The following is a 15,791-nucleotide window of genomic DNA, read 5'->3' on the forward strand; positions in this document are numbered from 1 at the left end:
GGGAGCCGAGGCCTCTGCCTCACTTCAGGCCGACCCTGACCGCCCTTAGAACAGTGTTTAGGCATCACTTGAGCGCAGGTGGTCTTGCTTCGAAGACCCTTCGCTCTCAGGGAATCAGATTAAGTCACAAGTGAGAACTCCAGATCCACAGCCTTAATTAATAACTTACTAATGTGAAATGAATGGCCATTCGATGAGAGAGGTCACCCTTGCGTACTTTGAGAGGAGAGAAAGTGATTTGAAACTTAGCATCTCCTTACATGCTTAGAGGGGTTTTCAAAAGTTGTGAACACTCCCTGAGTGCTAACACGTAGGGCAGAAGCAGGGACAGGTCGGTATAACTTGACCAGTTAGTTAGGTTCATTCAGGAACAGAAAGGAACTTATGCACTAGCCTCTGTTGGGTGTGTGTGTGTGTGTGTGTGTGTGTGTGTGTGTGCGCACTTGAAAATAAGCATCAGAAATTATGACATAAAATACTGTCATTCAATTTTAACACTTGTATAGTTACTAAAGATATTCATGAAACAGTTGGAGGGTAGTTGGTTGCTTTGACTGAAGGATTTACTCAAAGTAGAAATGCCTCAAAATATGACCACTGGCCCAAGACTGATCATGCTTGAGACAAGATGTGTCATGAGCCCCGTTAAGCCAGCAAGGCTACTTTCACAGTGTCATGACCAAGTCTGTGGATCTCTGGTTTGCTTCAGAGTTGGAACATGTGTCTTTATGCATTTACATTTACAGGCAAGCACCTGGTTTTGGAACTCCAAAGTATATTATATATTTAGGGCAGAAACAATATTTCTTACCCTTCACTTTTTTTTTTTTGTTTCCTTATGTCACAATTAGTTGATCTTTTATTATTTGATTTTTCAGAAACATTTTTTTTTTTTTTTTTGCGGTACGCGGGCCTCTCACTGTTGTGGCCTCTCCCGTTGTGGAGCACAGTCTCCGGATGCACAGGCTCAGCGGCCATGGCTCACGGGCTTAGTTGCTCCGCGGCACGTGGGATCCTCCCGGACCGGGGCACGAACCCGTGTCCCCCGCATCGGCAGGCGGACTCTCAACCACTGCGCCACCAGGGAAGCCCGGAACATGTGTCTTTATGCGTTTACATTTACAGGCAAGCACCTGGTTTTGGAACTCCAAAGTATATTATATATTTAGGGCAGAAACAATATTTCTTACCCTTCACTTTTTTTTTGTTTGTTTCCTTATGTCACAATTAGTTGATCTTTTATTATTTGATTTCTCAGAAACATTTTAACTGAAATTAAAGTGAATGGACATGTATAAAAACCAGGTTTACTCTCTTGAGAGAAAATGAGAAATGTTTTCCTTCTGAAATGAGAATCGTATATTTTTGGAAGATTTTGTAACTCGTGGTCACCAAAGATCAGGAACTAGGCAGGCAGGTAATTGCGTGACGTTGGGGGGGGGGGGGGCAGGAGGGCTGGTGTGGGCCCTGGCTTCTTGCGGTGTAGATTCAGACAACCCAGACAGATTCAAGGGACAGAGTCAGCTAACTGTCTCTGAGCACGAACATAGGCCCACGGCTGCCGCATATTCTTATTTTTCAAGCAATGCCAGAAACCACAGATTTTTAGATGCACACTCCCAAATGAATTCTACTTAAAAAAGAAATCATTGCCCTCTGAGCAAAAGCACGTCTGTGAGCTCAACCCAGACGCCAGGCCCCAAGATTATGGATCTGTTTTAAAACTTTACTTCTATCACCATGTGTCCATGTACACACATCCATTTGGCCAAAATTCAGTCATGGTGTCTCTGTTTAGTCTGGCAATTGGGAATTGGGTGTGGTTGGAATAAGAAGGCCCTCGCCAGCTGGAGGGCCCTCAGGGTGGGCTTTCTGAATGATTCCATGCAGCTGTTCTGGGTCTCGTACGGATTCTGCAAATCAGACACCAGGACCACACAGCCTTGACAGGAGTTTCTTCACCCCAGAGATCCCATTTGGGTTCCTTGGAGGCCCCTCAGGAGCTAAACCCCAGAGTGGATCCACCAGCAGCTTAACGTGCTGCAGATTCCATTCGACAAACGGTGGAAAAGTTTGAAAACCGGGTGTATATGACCAGCATCATCACGGAGTTTTTCATTAGCTTGTCCATTTTAAGGAATCTACTCTTTCCCTGGTAGACGTTTGGCCTTAAGATGAAGACCTTGCCATCCTAAGACTACCTCTTCATCCAGTGTCTCCGTTTGAATGTTTCCTGCGTCCCTGACCCAGAGTTCAGAGGGACTTGGTTGTCCTGAGTGCCTGTGGCTACTTTACTCCTGGACTTTGGTACCAAGTAGTCAGTGCTAGACGCACTAAGATCATTCTCTCTACCTTTGACTGGCGTATGTCAGGAGGCTCTGTGGCTGGTAGTCCTCGGAGCCACACCCCAGACAGAACGAACAAGGAAAGGAGGGGGCACTGCTGGACTCCTCTGCCCAAAGATGGATGGGTGGTGAATTTATTTTTGCTTTTTCAGGTGTTCGGGCCTTGTGTGCCTACAGGTGGTATGAAATGAGGTTTTGTGGACAAATCCCACACTTGATAACTTGTCAGGGGTATGGATGAGCTCTGAAGGGAGGACGGAACCCAGCCCCTGACACTCTCACCAAACAGTAGGTGTCCCCGTGGGCAGCACAGGCTCAGAGGGCCCGGCTCAGAGTGGGGTCGCAGCCCACATGCAGCTTCTCATGTGCGCTTTTTCTCCTGTTCTCTTTCCATCACTTCCTTTTCCTTCCACCCACCATAAAAATGTTAGCTTTTTTTTTTTAAAGAAAGCTTTTTTAATGCAATTAGTTTTTATCTATTTATTTACTTATTTTTGGCTGCGTTGGGTCTCTGTTGCTGCGCGCGGGCTCTCTCTAGTTGCGGCGAGCAGGGGCTACTCTTCGTTGCGGTACATACGCTTCTCATTGCAGTGGCCTCTCTTGTTGCAGAGCACGGGCTCTAGGTGCGCAGGCTCAGTAGTTATGGCACGCGGGCTCAGTAGTTGTGGCTCACGGGCTCTAGGCGCACAGGCTCAGTAGTTGTGGCACACAGGCTTAGTTTCTCTGCGGCATGTGGGATCTTCCTGGACCAGGGCTTGAACCTGTGTGCCCTGCACTGGCAGGCGGATTCTTAACCCCTGCGCCACCAGGGAAGTCCCTTAACGTTAGCGTTTTGATGAATTCACGTGGTGAAAATAGAAGGGGCCTCAGAGCCTCAGGAGGAGCTGTGAACCCCTCTTAAATGGTGGGCGTGCGGGACCAGGGTCCCCACAGGGAAGGGAAGGCAGAGGCCCACACCCTCCTGCTCAGAAGGGTTTCTTCGCAGAGGGACAGAGGTGTGGGCAGAGAGAAGCCGGGAGGTAGTACAGGCACCAGGGCTGGTGGGGTGGCACCAGGACCCCCACGGACCCGAAGGGAAAGGAGGGCGGGGGTGGCCCAGGCGAGCCTCCAGCGAAGGGACCGCCAGCCCAGGGCGCCCGCTCAGGGAGGGTGGCCAGGGATGCACATCCCCACTTCACACTCCTGTGCTTCCCCCTCGTTCAGCCCAGCTGGGAGCCAGAGGGAACCCCACAGGTGCCCTCCTCAGAAGAGAGCAGGGCATAGAAGGTGTGGGGAGAAGGTGGTGGCAGACGCGGGTGTCAGCACAGGGTCAGGAGGAGACCCTGCCATGCTGCCCGACAGGTATGCCTGGTCAGCTGCTGGGCATGCTGTCCGGCTGTCACAATGCCCTATCGTACAGGGATCTGGCCGAGGAGAAGCGCACCCAGAACACAGCTCCAGGCGCCCTAAATGATGGATGACACGTGGAGAAAACCCAGAGGAGCGTGTGTTGTGTCCCTCAGTGCTGCCTCTCTGAGCCTTGGCTACTCTGTACCTGTGAGATGCGATGGACCTGGCCCTGCTAGCCAGGCTGCTGAGGACAGGTGCTGGAGCGGGCGCCAGCTCTGGCTGACGCTGCCATTCAGGATGCACGAGTTTCCGTGTTTTTAGGGCTCGGACAGGTCCTAAAATCAGAACATCAGAGTTGGGAGGGAGATGGGAAACTGGCTCAAGGCCCTCTGCAGCTCAGCCGAGGAACCGGGGCGGGTGCACTTCCCGGGAGCATCTTTGATCTCAGTGGTCCGCGGCGGGGAAGAGCTTTCGTTGTAGTTTTTGTTTCGTGTTCATGGTTATTTTCTGGTTTAAGTGTTCGGTTTTTAAATCAATCGGAGCTCTCCTGCAGGCCCACTCATGTTTTCACGTGTGCACATGTCACCTGGGGCTCTTACTAGAAAGCAGGGGCGAGGGTGAGGCCAGGGAGCCTGCATTTCGAAGATGCTCCCAGGCAGTGCAGCTGCTTCTGCTACGAGGCCCGCACTTAGGAAGATATATGGGCTCCCATTCTTCCTTTCTTAGGTGGTACTTTTGGCTTTTTTCCCTGGAATCCAGTAAACCTGCCTAGGAATACTTACTTTTACAACATTCAAAATGTACCCAGTTACCACAGCAGCATAAAATCGGCATCATTGTTTAAGGTAGAAAAAGATCTTTTTCAAAGCAAAATCCTTCCTCTTCGTTAACCGCTTGTTTGTCCTATTTGCTCACGTTTGTGTTTCATTGATGATTTCGTCACTTCCGGATGCTCTTGTGCGATGACGGTGAGGGCCCTGTTTGTGGTGGAGCCCTGGTTCCCACCTCCGGCTGCTCACCACAATCGCCGAAGTCCTTCTGAAAATGCGTATCCCCTCCAGCTCTATCCCCAGACCTCCTGAATCGGAATTTGAATTTCCTGAAGCCTCTATTTTTAAAAAGCTCCGTGGGTAATTCTGGTAATTGGCCAGATTTGGTAACTGCTAATACGGTCTGTGTATTTACAATCTTGTGCTATGAAAACCTTCCATGAAAACAATTTTGAACTTAATTGGTTCCAAACTAAAACAATGGGAGGAACGTTTAAATAAGGAAACCTAATACCTTTGAAGATCTGCCTACAGATCTAACAAACGAACTCACTGGCCGCAAGGTATGATTGGCTGAGCTTTCGAGAAAGGCACTTAATTATGTTTTTGAGTCTAAAATTGGTGTGACCAGATCGTAATTCATTTTGATGTTGAGCAACTGATTCCAGTCGTTAAGTGTACAGTGGAACCATTTTTCATCGCAGTCTATGTGTGTGCTGTGAAGTCGCGAAGGTTATTTTTCCTCTGCATAGTCTTCTCAAGGTTAAGAGTAAACTTACCTGGTTTAAGAGTCTGCGTTTCCGGGCTTCCCTTCCCTGGTGGCGCGGCGTTTGAGAGTCCGCCTGCCGATGCGGGGGACGCGGGTTCGTGCCCCGGTCCGGGAAGATCCCACGTGCCGCGGAGCGGCTGGGCCCGTGAGCCGTGGCCGCTGAGCCTGCGCGTCCGGAGCCTGTGCTCCGCAACGGGAGGGGCCGCAACAGGGAGAGGCCCGCGTGCCGCAAAAAAGAAAAAAAAAAAAAAAAAAAAAAAAAAAGAGTCTGTGTTTCCACCGATGTCGCATCCGGCAACTCTGATTTGTGTTGATCATAAGTATAGCTTCCCCGCGGAAGTAATCCTCTGGCGTCAGACAGTTGACCCCCGACTGGTGATCATATGCCATTTCCATGGATGTGTGGATGCAGCAGGGCTCCTTCAGCGCCCAGCTTGCTGGCCTGCCAGGAATACCGCTTTTCCCAGAAGTGGGTCTTTCGTCTTCACCGCTGCTCCGTCTAGAGATGGCGGTGGTTGGTGGTGTCGTGCATCTTTGTCTCGGATTGTGGTGGGTGTAGCCACCTGAAGCATCGGGTTCCTTTGTCAAGCACCGTAAGACCTGCTTCACCCTATTTCCCTCTGGAACATTGTTTCGTGTGATGCTTCCACGTGCCCTGTATCGGGATGCCCGCCGCTCTCGGTGTCAGGTCCACGGTGTGCAGGCGCGTAAGCCCCTAGACTAGCTCGTGCCGGCTTCGGGTGTGCAGTGCGCCCTGGTGTTCACCTGACTTGTTTATTCCTAGGGAATCTCACTAGTGCGCCTGGGTCTCAGATGGCAAGCGGCGTCAGCCTGGGCTCCTTCAACAGCCGACCGGACGGCATGCAGCAACGGTCCTACTCTGTCTCCAGTGCCGACCAGTGGAGCGAGGCTACGGTCATTGCAAACTCGGCCATCAGCAGTGGTAAGAGAGGGCACGGCCCCACGGACCTGCGGCCACCTCGCGGTCCTCGGTTGTAAACCAGGGGCCGGACGTGACGCCCCGAGCTCTCCGAGCCGCGCTCTGAGGGCGGCCACCCTGTCGCCGATGCCCGGCCAGCCTTCCACCCGCGGAGCGCTTTACCCTTGATCGGCTGTCTCACCCGGGGCATCGCGTGTCCTTCTTTGGTGCAGGGAGCAGCAGATGTTCATTCCCACTTGACAGATTTGGAAACTGAGACTGCAGGCCGGGCTGAGACCCGACTGCAGGTGGTATACACCCCTGATCACACTTCCCTACGCGATGGTGGCCTGCACTTTCCATCATCGGTGTGCATTTTATGTGGTTGTAGGCTTTGCGGTGTTTTTGCATCAAAGGAAAACACATCATTCCTTCTCCTTACCGGTTTTCCAAGATTCCTGGTATATCATCTGAGCTTTGGAGAGTCTTCCCTCTTGCCTTTTTTTTTTTTTTTAAATGTGGGCAGCTTCTAGGGAAACAAATGTGCACACTGGAAACTATCTTGACATATGTGTGAGCGCGTGAATTATGCAGCGTTGAGGCTGCACTTTACCACAACATGCTTTGCCTGTGGCATTTTGTCTATGGCCTGTTCACCGGTATTTAAAGGAATTCCCACTGTAGTGTGTCATCTCTCAGACAGGGTTTTAGAGTAATATTAGCATAATTTGTCCTAATTAAAAGATTCAGCATCAGGTCTTCCCTATAGACCCAGCAGCTGCTGCAGCAGGACGTGTGCTCTGGAGAAACATCATCCTTATTTCTAGTTACTCCATCCATGCTCCTCCATCAGATGCCGCCGAGCAGAGGCCTTAAAGAAAAGGCATCTCCAAACCAAGGAGGAGGAGTGAGGTCCCGAAGGGCAGCTCCAGCGGGTGCCATAGCGGTGCGGGCGTGGGGGGTACGGACGGCATTGCCCTGTGCCCGGCACGTTCCCGGCTCCTTCCTCAGACAAAACAGGATGCTTCGGTAGAGAGAGAACGAACGTCTACCTCTTGCGTCTGAAATCATGACAGCGCCTTAAGACGCTCAATGAAGAGGCTGAAGTCATTATAAATTAACCGCGTACAGTTTATTCCCTTGTAACGCGACAGCTGTGCTCTCGTAGCCGTCGGGTGCCCCGGCAGGCCTGGCGCGGGCCTTCTCGGCAGACACGTCGTGTGCTCCAGGCGGAGGTCCCCGACCTGCCGAGCAGGTGGCCTTGGCAGGAGGCCTTACCTCTGCAAGCCTCTGAGTTCTGATCTTAAATGGGTGTGTTCTTCTCTCCCTTGCGTGGTCAGTAGGTATGTAGGGTGGTGTCCATCTGTGTCTTCCGTCACTGAGCATCTGCTGTGGTTGCCATGGTTACTTCTTTTAGGGGGGCACGCAGTTCACGTGCTTAATTGCATTATCAAATACTTGGAAATGCAGCCGTTTTTCGACAAGCATTGCCCTTGCTGTCTGAGTGGGTTCGTGCCTCTGAGAAGGTGCACTCCCACGTTTGAGGGGGGCACGTGTCATCAGCTGGCTCTTCCCGGCCTGGTGCACACGCTGCCTTGCCCAGCAGCACCCTTTCTAAAGCCTGCCTCCTGTGAGTGAGAACTGTTGGGTCACCACCACAGCCCGATGAGGGCGGCCGTGTCTAGCTTCTGTTCCTTATGTGCCATAGGAGTTATATTTGGGGAGGGGGTTCGAAGAACAAGGTCCTAAGCAAGAGCCTCACCCCACGTCTTTGCCTTCCCACACTCAGAATATTCTCCAGAAAAAGCATTGGAAGCAGCCTAGTAACCTAAAATCCACCCTCTACAGATATTCCATTTGCATAATTATCTCTTTGATAAAGACTCCCTAGCTAACTTTCCCTCTACCCAAGAGCTCTTTGCGTCTGGTCGTGCGTGTATGCCAAGGCATCTCCACACCGTCCCATCAGAGTCTCCGTGAGTGCCAGACCCTTGATTTGGTGAGAAGCCTCTTTCCACGGAAGGTGATCGTATGGGTCCGTTCGGGCGTGTTTATAAAGTACCTGTACGGCTGAGGTTGCCTATGGGTGAACGCTGTTTTTAAATTTACAAATCGATTTCTCACATGCCAACGCCCCGGGCGTCCATCGTTCTATCACATTGTGTGTTTGTGAAAGACTAGCTAGGCTTCCTGATGCCCCAGGGCTTGAACCATGAACACAGGAGATGAGAAACCAGTCTGTGCCCAGGTACGAGCCTACTGCGGGATGTGGTTGGAGAAAGCCCAGGGTGAAATTGTGCAGGTAGTTTAAGGATGGAGAGAGTTAATCAAGGAAGACTTCCCAAAGAGACTGAAACTTGAGCAACGTTTCAAGAACCAGATGGATCGTGTGTGTTTGCAAAACCACAGGAGGAAGTTGTTCTAAACATGAAGGCAGTTTGGACAGAGACTTGAAGAGGAGGAAAGGGCAACGTGGAACGGCCGAGGGGGCCACAAGGAAGTGCAAGGTATTAGTTGGAATGCAGGAAAATGAGGACAGAGAGGAAGAAGAGAGATGAGTATTAAGGGGTCAGAATAGCAAAATTAATTAGCATCTTATTTTAAGGCTTACAGCTGACATTTTAAATAGCAAAGATCCAGAGAGACAACAGAATGCTGTACAGAGGGAAGATTCCTATAGTTTCTCAGGGATCTTCCTTCACGCCTATATTTTCTAAGGATGGATGGTATGTCACACCCGAGATATGATTGAAAAGAGAAACAGTAGTAATGATAATAAGAGCTAATATTTATTGAGGGCTTCATATGGACCATCACGTTTGATCCCCGTGGAGTGGATACTGCTTTTAGCTCCATTTTCCACATGGGGAGACTCTGGTACAGAAGGGTTCAATATTGCTTGTCCAGAGTCACGTCCTGGTAAGGCTGGGATGTGAACCCAGGTGGCCTGATTCTAGGCCTTAGAGTCTACATCAGCACTTCTCAAGATACGCTTCCCAGACCTGTGGCGGCAGCATCCCCTGGGAACTGTTTGGAAATGCAGATTCGTACGTCCCATCCCAGACCCACTGAATCTGAAACTCAGGGGTGGGACGCGGCAACCTTTGTGCCAGCAAACCCTCCATGGGATGATGCTGCATGCTGAAGTTTGAGAACCATTGCTCGAAATCCTTGCTTCTCAGCGTGGCCCACAGACTAACTGCTATCTGAGAGCCCCTGGGAGTTGCCTAGAAATGCATAGTCCCAGGCTCCAGCAAGACTTCCTGGATCGGAGTGCACGCCGTCAAGAATCCTGGGCCATTCGGGTCCACCTGGACGTGGAGTAGCCCTGTGTGCCTGCGGCCAGAGTAATGTCCTGGCTTCCCTCCCGTTGGTACCATCCTGCCAGGCGCCGAGCAGTTGTTAATAAAATCAGGGCACAGGATCTGACGGCTGACTTCAAGAAAACACATTTATGAATGGATTTCAAGACCTCAACTTGGGCACCCACGTTCCCTGCCATGCTTGGAAAATAATCACAAAAGAAACAAACAGTGATTAAGAGCTCTCTGTCGTGCTTTTTCTCTTTACGTCGCAGTGAAATACAAACTCCACCCTCTTTTTTTTTTTTTTTAATCATTTTCTCTCCCTCACCCCAGTCTCTGGTTTGGATTTCAGAGTCATAAAAAAGCTTACACTGTGCTAGCAGCAGGGACAGGGAGAAGTAAGCAGCTTTTGAATCCAAATGCCCATGTGTTGGTGAATATGCCTTCCCATTGTCCCACATTTTTATTGTACATGATAATACATAACATTGGGGTTCCATTTTTCTCTGCCCCCTTGTCCACACTAAATTAAGACTTTGGCTCCAGAGAACTCTGTAAAGTCTTCCCCTTTAGACGCACAGGTACCCTGAGGGTTTCTGTCTTTTAAGCAGCCCTGAGCAACTCCTAATTAGATAGATGACTTTGTGGTGTGTGAAACTACAAAACAGGAGGTTCTGGTTAAATTAAGGGGGGAAAAGAGAAGAATCCATTCTGTGAAATGCAATGCCCCACTGCTTTATGACTATTACTGCTGTAAGGTTTTACATTTAAGTACCTGAGGTTTAAAATTAAATGTCTAATATAATTTGGCGTTGCTAACGTGAGACCCGCATCTGCCCTTAGAGGAAATGCAGACAGCTCAGCTCAGGGTTTCAGATTGCTGTCTGCCGGCTTGCAGCACAGAGGATTGGGTCCCACTCCAACTAAGCACCACATGCTGCTCAGCGTAATTTTTTAAGTGCAGAAACATATTCATCTTGAGCTTCTGCGTTGAAAAAGGCTGTTCCAGTAGTGCATGAAAAATTAATTTTTTTACATTTTTCCTCACTCTCCTAAGTGTTTGACAGAAGTAATTTTTGCAGCAAGAGGGAATAAAAACTGGTGGCTGTAAATTCCTGTCCTGGAACCTCTTGTGTAGATTCTTTATGGACCCAGAATTGATCTACATGTCAGGCCCTGTTGTGGTTTAAACTGTTTGTCACGGTAATGGCAGGAGTGAGCCTGTGAACACCAGCTTATAATCCTGGGTGAAAGAAATTGGTGTTTGCAGTCAATGAAGGGGCAGCTCAGCTTTATTGATAGATTCAGAACAATTATCTCCGCAACAACTGTTGGCTGAGAATTCTCTACAATCTCATTGGGAGCCTGTGATTTTTTTTTTTGTTTTGATTAATCATTTCTCTATAGGTAATTTTCTCTAGAAGTGCTATAGCCAAGAGTTAGTAGGACTGTGGGTGGCAGGGGACCCCCCCCCGGGGGGGCGGTCATCTGTAGTATACTTAGTTGTCATACCTTGCTCCGAGGCGAAATGCATTTTCAGGTGCATCCCACCTGTGCTGAGGGCCCGAGCCAATGCCATGAACCCCGTGCACCTGTCTGCGGATGGTCCCACGTGTCTCGGCAAGCCTGGCAGCCTGCCGCACCATCTCCTGCCACCGCCAGCTGTGGGCTGAGGGTCTCAGCGGTGGCCATTGCCGTGGCAGCCAAACTCCCCGCTCCTCTTGACTGTCAGGTTGTTCTGATGGCTCCACGCCATCTCTGATGGCTTCATTCCAAGAGTTCATCTTCTGCTGTCCATCGCCGGCAGTGCTGCACTGCTTCAGATGACTCTTGAACATTTCACTTGCACCTGCCTCCACCAGGCCACCGTCCAGCCTTGTCAGCCTCAAGTAGAAAAACCATACCCGTCTTTCACTCTTCCACATGGAAGGTTGTGTGTGTGCCCATTTCCTTCTAACCATTTAACCACACATCTTCCCACCAGAATCTGTGGTTAGTAGACAACCACTCTTGAATCAGAAGCGCTTGCGTTTTTGCTAACTTTTAAATATTTTTTCTCATCATGGCCATTTTTTACAAGGTTTGTTTTAATGGTAGAAGTTAGAAACACAGGTTTCAGCTCTGGTCGTTGTGTCCTGCACTTCCTTTGGTTTCTCCTTTCTCATAGAGCCAGCCCCAGGAGGGGCAGGCAGCCATGCATTTGAGATTACAGAGAGCATGCCATAACTCTGGGTTCTGGGAAGGTTTACTGTCAGTTCATTAATTTTAATTTTTACAGCTTGAGCACTTTTTTCCTCTTCTTGGATTCTATGCTAACAATTTTATCATGTGACCAGCAGGTGGCGGTAGTGTGACACTACAGCTCTCGCTTTTTTTTTTTTCCCCCCTTTTTAATTGAAGTATAGTTGATTTACAATGTTGTGTTAGTTTCAGGTGTACAGCAGAGTGATTCAGTTATACATATAGATCTATTCTTTTTTGGATTGTTTTCCATTATAGGTTATTACAAGATACTGAATGTCATTTCCTGTGCTATACAGTAGATCCTTGTTGGTTACCTATTTTATGTACAGTAGTATGTATCTATTAATCCCAAATTCCTAATTTATACCCCCTGTTTCCCCTTTGGTAACCATAAGTTTGTTTCCTACGTCTGTGAGTCTGTCTGTTTTCTAAATAAATTCAGTCGTATCATTTTTTCAGATTCCACCTGTAAGTTATATCATACGATACTTGTCTTTATCTGACTTACTTCACTTAGTATGATATTTTCTAGGTCCATCCATGTTTTTGCAAATGGTATTATTTCATTCTTTTTATAACTGAGTAATATTCCATTTGTATGTATACCACATCTTTATCCATTCATCTGTCAATGGACATTTAGGTGGCTTCCATGTCTTGGCTATTGTAAATAGTGCTGCTATGAACATTGGGGGTGCGTTTATCTTTTCAAATTAGAGTTTTCTCTGGATATATGCCCAGGAGTGGGATTGCAGGATCATACGGTAGCTGTATTTTTAGTTTTTTAAGGAATCTCCATGCTGTTCCCCATAGTGGCTGCACCAATTTACATTCCCACCGACAGTGGAGGAGGGTTCCCTTTTCTCCACACCCTCTCCAGCATTTATTGTTTGTAGATTTTTCGATGATGGGCATTCTGACCGGTGTGGGTTAATACCTCATTGTAGTTTTGATTTGCATTTCTCTAATAATTAGCGATGTTGAGCATCTTTTCATGTGCCTGTTTGGCCATCTTACCTAGAGTCTGAATTAGTACAGCTGCCTCTCTGTGTCACGAGCTTGACATCTAATGCCCATTTCCTCAGAATCATTATCCCTGTTTCATAAGTGAGGTTCCAAAAGGTCGAGAATCTTAAGACCACACCCTGAATAGCCAGAATTCAAACCCAGGTCTTTCTGATTCCAAAGCTAATAGTTTTCCCGTCTGCTATATTTTTTTAAAGGAGAAATGAATTCTTAGTATTAAAACGACATATCATAAAAATTGTTTATCTTCTCATAGAGCTTGCTTTTTAAGGGAAGGTAGACATTTTCCCTTCTCTCACTTCTGCTGAACTTTGCCTTTCTCGTCTGTTTCTCCCAAATCCTGGCTGGCGTTCAGAAACCATTCCCTGGGGGTTGTCATCAACCTTCAGCTAAGCTCAGTATTAAAGGACCCGTGGGCTCTCATCTCAAAGCTGGGCACGCCCGGTCCTGGCCGCCGACGAGGTCTGTTTCCCCCACCAGGCTCGTCGGCCTAATTAAAGGGATGACCCCAGTTCCCTTCTGCAGGCAGAACCTGCTTCCCTTTCTCTGCATGGGACCGAGGAGAAAGCAGAAGCTTCCTAGGGTATCTGGCCGCAGGGGGTAAAAGGTGCATTTTTTTTCCCTCCCAATCAGAACGTTGTTACTTTGTACTCTGCCTCCTCAGTTCCTTCCTAACAGCTATTTCTAGCAGCAGGTGCTGACTAGGGGAAACGCTGTCCCAGTATCAGACCGGGAGCAGGAGATTGCATACCTGCAGGCCAGCACTTCTCCCGTTGCCTGGCAAATGTCTAGAAATCATTTTAAACAGGTGTTGGAGCAGGATACTGTTGCCGGTTGCTATGGTACCTGGACCAGATCTTTTGGCCTCTCTGGCCCTCAGTATCTTCATCTAGACCAGTGGTTCTCAACCAGGGGTGATTTTGTGTGTCCCTCCCCTGGGGACATTTGGTAGTGTCTGGAGACAGTTTAGGTTGTCACAGCTGACGGGATCGGAGGGTTTGCTACTGGAATCGAGCGGGTGAAGCCAGAGAAGCTTGCGAACCCCCTGCAGCGCACAGGGCAGCTCCGCACGACAGAGGACCATCTGGTCCAAAGTCGGTAGCGCAGAGGTCCCAAAACCCTGGTCTGGACAATGAAGACTTGGGTTTCATGGACCCTAGCAGCCACCGTCGCTGTGTTCCGCCGTGAATTAAATGATAATCCTTCCCAAAGAAAAGGGAGGCTGTTTCCTTTCTTGAGAGAATGACTACAGCCAACCCAAGCAGTGCCTTGTCCGCAACGAGACTTTCAACTCAGCTTCCCAGACAGTCACCCAAGGGAGAAGGCGGGGGTTGTACCAGCTCCATGGCAGTTCTGCTGCTACTACCAGTGATGCTGTCACATGACATCCATCCAGGACTCCCTGCCTGTCAGGCACGAGGACCTGGAAGAGGAAGGCTAGTGCCATCCCCGTTTCAGATGAGGAAACAGAGGTAGCAGCAGGCCAGTGGCCAAGGCTGGATTCCATCTCAGGCTGTGTCTCAGCCTCCACTGTGCTGTACTTTGAACCACCACGCTCAGCTGCCCCAAGAACTCTGCCTGAGGGAGACCCGGGGTGGCCTTGACCGTCGGCCTGTGTTGAGGACACGCCGAGGACACACATTGGCGGGCGCAATCTCAGCACCCTCCCTATTCAGAGACCACAAAATGGGTCCGGCTAACAAAGTGAAACTGAGATAAAGACCCTGCATTTAGATTCAGCAGACCAGTTTTGCACACGTAGAATGGGGAACCCTACCGCTACGAGGCTGACCTGGGTGTGGCTCATCTGCCGAAACGCCGTCGAGACTTACTCTGCCCTAAGAGGAGGAGAGGTCTCTTTTGTGGGACCACATTTCCAGAAGGACGCTGGCAAATGGGGATTGTTCACGGCAGTGGATGGGGATGTAGAGAAGGCTCTGGAACCCACGTCAGAGATAGGGATGGAGGCATTGGGAGGTGGGAGGGGCCTCTGGGGCAGGGGCGTCTCTGGTCTTGCTCTGGAGGGTGCTTTTCAAAAGTACTAGCTCCTGGGGCCAAGGGCTGGAGATGGGTTTCTTTGGCCCTGGGGTGGAGCCTTCGCACCAGGTGTTCCCAGGGGCTTGTTAGGTGCAGCTGGGATTGAGATCCACTCTTCTGCAGCTGGGGTCGGGGTTGAACACTGCGTGCGAATTGCGGTCAAGGTAACAAATAGGAGCCTTACCCTGTGTACGTCCAGAGAACTGAACTCGGAACAGTGGGTCAAAGTTACGGGAAAGAATTGTGACAGTTTTTTTTAATCTTTATTGAAGTGTAGTTGATGTACAATGTTGTGTTACTTTCTGCTGTACAGCAAGGTGAATCAGTTCTACGTATACTCGTATCCACTCTTTTTTAGATTGTTTTCCCATACAGGTCATTACAGAGTATTGGGTAGACCTATACACACTACTATATATAAAATGAATAACTAATAAGGACCTACCGTATAGCACAGGAATTGGGACAATTTTGACACAAAGTAGCGTAAAGTAATAGGATAACAGCATAATTTTTCAAAATGACTCTTTCAAGAATTTTCCTCTTGACTCTTCCACTTTCTCCCTCACCTGATGACCCTCTTTAAGTCTCACCAGTGAAGCAGGGGAAGGCACGTACTCAGCTTTCCAACCCCACACCCCAGCTGCACTTGGAGCTGCAGCCTCTGCTCTGCTTCCTGCTGGCCGGGGGATGGGGGGGGTCCCTGCCCTTGTGACGTGTCGCTCCTTCCACCTCTGGACCCATCACCTCTCACTTCCGAAGGACTCTGCCTCTGCAGTTACCCTGTCTGCTTCCTGTGCCATCAGATTCTCCCGGGGGTTGGGTCCCTCCGTTCAGCAGACAGGCCTGCTCCGGCATCTCCCATCCTGGCTCCGGGGCCCTCTGACCTTCCAGCCCCTTCTCAGCCTCCTTCTCCATACACCCTCCTGGGACTCCTGTCTACACTCAGTGTCTCCAGCTACTCACCAGGTGCCTTCTCTTTGGTCTGTCCCGACCCGTCCTCCCTCCCCGCCCTGCCCGGACACTGCTCTCATCCAGCGCCCGGCC

At 49.5% G+C, this 15,791-nt stretch overlaps 1 protein-coding gene across 14 annotated transcripts in view; it reads left to right on the forward strand.

Moving 5' to 3' along the window:
- The window catches only part of AGAP1 (ArfGAP with GTPase domain, ankyrin repeat and PH domain 1), a 568,640-nt gene that overhangs the window by 398,094 nt on the left and 154,755 nt on the right, over nucleotides 1-15,791 (forward strand). For 8 of the 14 annotated variants that reach the window (XM_067027214.1, XM_059055294.2, XM_067027207.1 and 5 more), the window contains one exon: nucleotides 5,998-6,156. The exons of the other annotated variants lie outside the window; for them this stretch is intronic. In XM_067027214.1, the coding sequence (XP_066883315.1) occupies nucleotides 5,998-6,156 (159 nt within the window). The remainder of the gene's footprint in view (nucleotides 1-5,997; nucleotides 6,157-15,791) is intronic. 14 annotated transcript variants of the gene reach the window in all.

This window comes from Kogia breviceps, chromosome 2 (assembly GCF_026419965.1).
Source record: "Kogia breviceps isolate mKogBre1 chromosome 2, mKogBre1 haplotype 1, whole genome shotgun sequence".
NCBI classification, from domain to species: domain Eukaryota; kingdom Metazoa; phylum Chordata; class Mammalia; order Artiodactyla; family Physeteridae; genus Kogia; species Kogia breviceps.